Source organism: Lissotriton vulgaris, chromosome 3_1 (genome assembly GCF_964263255.1).
Source record: "Lissotriton vulgaris chromosome 3_1, aLisVul1.2, whole genome shotgun sequence".
NCBI lineage: Eukaryota > Metazoa > Chordata > Amphibia > Caudata > Salamandridae > Lissotriton > Lissotriton vulgaris.
Window position 1 is genome coordinate 1,084,758,284 of NC_141689.1, and position 5,323 is coordinate 1,084,763,606.

The 5,323-nt window shown below is 44.4% G+C and overlaps 1 protein-coding gene across 1 annotated transcript; it reads left to right on the forward strand.

Moving 5' to 3' along the window:
• The first annotated feature begins 287 nt into the window (after window positions 1-287).
• Window positions 288-5,095, forward strand: LOC147727454 (interleukin-8-like). Its single transcript, XM_086961528.1, has 4 exons — window positions 288-474; window positions 2,400-2,529; window positions 2,637-2,720; window positions 4,280-5,095. The coding sequence occupies exons 1-4, from the start codon at window positions 417-419 to the stop codon at window positions 4,296-4,298; spliced, it is 291 nt and encodes a 96-aa protein (XP_086817654.1). The 5' UTR covers window positions 288-416; the 3' UTR covers window positions 4,299-5,095.
• Window positions 5,096-5,323: the final 228 nt, after the last annotated feature.

Sequence of the window (5,323 nt, forward strand, 5' to 3'; positions counted from 1 at the left end):
AGACGTCTCAAATACTGTGTACCGGATAAGGGATTTCAGGCATTTAGCTCGTGTTAGCACTAGTGCGATCATCCTGGCAGGCTGCCTCGAGGGGGGGTCCGCCCTCCTCCTCAGACTGACTGCCTCAGTGGGCGCCCCCTCCCTCCTCACTCATTGGAGGGCTGGGGGAGGGGCAGGGCACGTTGCTAACCTGAGAGTTTCCCAGCAAAGCATCCAGGGTGTCCTATCTCCAGGGGGGGAGGGCGTCACCTATCTGCCACAGATAAAAGGCGTAGAGGACTAAGTGGGGAACATTGGAAAGAGTAAACGAGCTCCGACAGACAAGAGGCTAACAGGAAGGAAGGCAGCAAGCAGACCGCGCGCTCTCTGCACCATCCACGCAGCGTGCATCACACATCTGTCCGCAGCAAGTCACCATGAACAGCTGCCTGGCGATCCTGGCGCTGCTGGCCGCGGCTGCAGCCCTCTCACAAGGTAAGAGAGCACCCGAATCGACCTCACATGCCATTTATACATTAAGACCAGCCGTGTCTAAAACCAACCGGCCGTTCCTTAATACCAGTTCCACAGCTGCCCCTGTGCCAGCAGCTGGATTGAGTTGAAAACATGTGTATGTGGTCTGCAGGCGTTTGCAACGTGTGTTGGGCATCCGATAGTGATGAGCCTGAATCCTGACAAGAATGCTGTCAGGCTTCGATAACAAACTAGTTATATCGTTAGCCCTTTAATATTTGTCAAGAGCCAAAAGGCAACTGAACTTGTGGCGTTTGCTGGTTATTTTTTTCTTTGCAAATGTATTGTGCAATATAGGTGGTCTGTTGTAATTGCTCGTGATGCATAACGTTTGTACAAGCGCTCAAGTTTCCGTGCCTTGCTTATTTATGCACACTTCGTGCACATCAGCACGCATTGGGAAAGAGCTCCATGTGCAGGAAAACATGCGTATGTGCATATTGTGCTCATTTGCAAACACAAGGCAGCTGTGCATGGTATAGCCTTAACCAGTATTAACAAATTAACAGCAGCTATTGTGCACCGCACAAGACAACTCACAGAAAGCTATTGTGACAAGACAAGTCCGTATTATGCTAGCTCGGATTGGGTTATCTGGTGCAAATTGCAGATTTCTCCCGGAATTCGTTGCAGGTATATGTAGTTTTGGACAGCTGCTGACGTGAAAAATCAGTTGCATTTTAAGGCGCGTTATTACTATCTGCGGGGTCCAGTGGGTATTTGTGTTTAACTGTTCTTCTGCTGGGGCTGGGCATTTATACTCCATTGTCCAAAAACCCTTATATCGCAGCTGAGACCTGGAAAAACCATTTGTAACTAGTCGTAGAATATCGACCAGCACTTTTACAGCGCGCATAGGTGTCAATCAGATGCCTGCCAGTAAGACATCACTTTCACGCCTAAAACAATCACCAACCGTCGTTAAGCGCTGGAATTATTTAATTGTATTCATTTATGTTGAGGTAGTTGGACTTTCCACAAAAGAACAGACCTCCCTGAACGTGCTGCACTTACTCCCGTGAAGCTGGCGTGCGTGTTTTTAAAACATTGCGGTTTGTTCTCACTGATGTCATACACATTCTGCACAAAATGTTAGCGAAATGTAATGCAGATGCATTTCCCAAAATTTTGCACATTATATGCAGAAACATTTTGTGAGTGGCATAACGCTTTTGTAGAAGCGCATAATTCATTGTTTGCCTGCATACAACGGACGTCCTAAAAGATCATCACGAAGCAATGTGTACGTTGAGCATTACTGTTCACGTACATTTCCCACGTTGTGTATGTTTCCATCAGACTTCCAGTCATTTCAAAGGTCTTAAATTCACGTTTATGGTCAGGATTAGCAAACATTGTGAAACATGACATTAAATAGACCTAATAATGTATCAAAATTACACAGGAATAGTCGTGTACTCCCTGGAATGGCCAAATATCCGTATGTGTTTATCTTTAAAGACATGTTGGTGTGGCGTCATGCCTGTGTGTACATCCCTCTGAAGGCATGTCGTGGTCTTTGTGTATGTGCATATCCCTTTAAAGGCCTGTGGGTGTCTACAGAGCGCTCTGAATGCCTGTGTGCGTGTATGGACCCTTTTAAACCTGTGGGTGTTTTTCTGTGTCTATATATCATTGAAGACCTGTGTCTATGGGGTCGTGCTTTGCAGGCGTGTGTGTGTGTGTGTGCCTTTAAAGCTCTGTGAGTGTATGTATGAGTGTGGATGTGTATGTGGCTCTTTGCAGGCTTCTGAGTGGTTGTGTGTCTATCATTTAAAAAACCTGGCGGTGGATGGATCCTTTCGAATGGCTATGCCTGCTGCCTGTGTGGACAAATGCCCTTGAAGCCTGTGTGTATCTCACAGGATGCGCCTCTCTTCACACAGGGGCCACTATCAACAGGGCCGAGCTGCGCTGCCAGTGCATCAACACCGAGTCCAAGCCCTTCCCCGGCAAACAGATCGCCAACATTGAGCTCATCCCACAGGGGCCACACTGCATCAAGATGGAAGTCATGTAAGTACCTGCCTGCCTGCAGCCTGTCCCACTCTGGATAATGCCTGCTTGGAGCAGACACCGGGCTCTGATGCATGTTCTGACTGTTCCTTGTTGCTTCCCAACAGTGCCACTCTTAAGGACGGAAACCTGGTGTGTTTGGACCTCCAAGCCAAGTGGGTGAAGAGGATCATACACTCCATTATGCACAGGTGTGTGTCACTCATTCCATTGACGTGTATTTTGTATGTCCTGCTGATGTAGATTTAGGTTGAATGGCATGGAGGCATGGTCTAGTGTCTCAGTGGTCAGCTGCAAAAGTAGGACGCTTTAGTTCTAATCCATGTTTCCCACACTTTGCGTGATCCTGGCGAATTGTGTGACTTCCCTGTGGCTCGTTTCCATCATTATCTATCAAAAGTGTGAATGTTTGGAAACACGGCAACTCTAGTATTAAAGGTTTAATTTTTCTTTATTTTTTTTAAATCCTCTACATGTTCATAGCTATTTTCTCAACACTAAAACTCCAACCAAGCTTGGAGATTTCAACTAATATTGGCCAGCTCAGCTGATTGATCAAATTGAATGGGTTAAGGGAGGGGTAGACACATGCAACAGCGAATCAACCTTAAATGCCATTTTATCCTGGAATGGGAGCTATTGGCAAGTTTCTGGAAGGTCGGATCTAAAGTCTTTGCAGCCGGGTGAAAATGTATGCAAGGACGCTATGTAGAAATCCAAGAAGTAGTGTAGGGTAGGAAGGATAGGGAAGAGGCCAAATTCCTCGTGCCCATGTGCCCATCTCTGAAGATAATGTGTTCCCTCTTATCCACAATAGCGCAAAGGCATGAGTCGTACATACACTTACAGCACAACTTTGCTTGCTATCTATGGTTGGGGATATATAAAGATAATGCGTGCACAGTACACCTCCGCCTCGGACTCTGGCCACCCCAAAACAAACAACCCTCTACCAAAACCAGCGGAAGCCGTCAAAAACAGTACATTTATTTCATGAAGGGGTAGACAGATTCAGAACAATGGCCCTGAGAATGCCATGGGAAAGCTTAAGATTATATAGCTCCTGCATGCCAAAAGGAGGTAGGGTAAGGCGCTGACTGTACGGGGCTGGTTGTCCTTTGTTGCCCTCAGTTTCTGTGTTTTGACAAAATCAATATTTTCTCACAAAATCATATCCTTTAAATTGGTCTAAATCTTTGCCCTGCTGAGGTGACATTGTTCACCTAACACACACTATGTTAAAGTTGGACTATTACTCCTGGAATGCTTTGTAAGTTCCAGAAAAGTAAAGGATTTGTTTCAAATCTTGTCGGAAACCTCCATGAGCAGATCCCCATGGTTTAGAACACGTCATTTTGTTTGGCTTCTTGTTGTGGCACGTTGGCCTTAAAGGCCATAAAAGAGCAAGATAAATATACAGACACAGATTATATGAAAACAAATACACATGCAAAACATATAAAAGAGAGAAAAATGAGAGAAAAACGATCCGACTAAAAATATTAAAATAAAACCAGAAGAAAACATGTTGTCTCTTTTAAATGTTTTGTATTTTTGTTTTATATAATCAGTATCTATATATTTATGATGTAATACTTTCTACACAATATTGCTGGTGTTTTCATTAAAAAAATCCTTTAAGGATGTGCAAGGTACTCATTTGTAACAGGGGCAGGCAAGGCAAACAAAGATGTGCTCTGTGACCTTGATGTCTGAACAGAAACTAAATTCAATGCTCTTATTCTTTCAGGTCGTCCAATCCCAAGTGAGGAATTGGAGGAACGCCCGTGGAGTTAAGAGATTGGACTCACAATTTACAATTGATGAGACAGTGAACCAGAGATGCTCTTGAGACCTTGTGGGACAAGGGTTTGCAGTTGGAGCCAGACAGGCAGATTGCGGCTGCACTTGGCTCGGCTCATGTGCGTTACTTGATAATATAGCACAATAGGCCGGCGCCATGGGCTATAATGGCTGTTAAAGGCCTTGAACCTGAGTTATAGCCCCCAGTCGCAGTTTATTTTTCATATATGTATTTCAATGGTGACACTCTAATGTTGTGTTGACATTGCAGAGTTTCACTTGTTCAGGGCTGGGCTCATTATCACTTCTTGAAGTATCCAATGTAGTATAATGCCAGAATATTTGCAACAGTTCAGAGCTTTAATCTTGCCACTCCGGACAAACTACGCGAGACACGCAGAGGATTCTCTACTTTTAGCACCTACAAAGCCTTCTGACTATGGACTATTCAAGGCACTCGCATTCTCTGTAGGATACCGGAGCAACATGGAACCTGATTCAGCACAACACAATGATATATTCAAGGCAAACTATTTCTATAACGATATTTGTACATTTTGATTTTTTTGATGTTTAAATATGTACATAATTATTCCCAAGTTACTAGAATGGTAATGTTCTTAGTAGCGTATGACGTATATTATGTCTATTTTGTATGGCATACTGTCATAGCCCTTCCTTACAATGCCAATGTGTCTATTCAGCTAGTGCCAAGTGTATTTTGGTCTGACAACTATAATAAACAAACCAAATACTTATTAAAGCATTGAACTTGTCTGTTAAACGCCAATGAGTTAAGTGTGTAAAAGAGATGGGACTTCCCCTCCTCACCCCTGTTACACAGGAATGTTCAAGGGCTGCCTGCACAAGGCATTTGCTACCCGGAAGTGATGCCTACTTCCCCAACCGCACTGCCTGCATCAACTAATGCAGGGGTGCATAACCTAGGGCAGGAGGGGTGACGGCGTAGCAGACAATATCCACATAAGGT

Bases quoted from the DNA above. Each gene is read 5' to 3' on its own strand.
- LOC147727454 (XM_086961528.1), top strand. From the start codon at position 417: ATGAACAGCTGCCTGGCGATCCTGGCGCTGCTGGCCGCGGCTGCAGCC. The intron at 475-2,399 runs GTAAGAGAGCAC...CTCTTCACACAG, and splicing joins GGCTGCAGCCCTCTCACAAG to GGGCCACTATCAACAGGGCC. The intron at 2,530-2,636 runs GTAAGTACCTGC...GCTTCCCAACAG, and splicing joins TGCATCAAGATGGAAGTCAT to TGCCACTCTTAAGGACGGAA.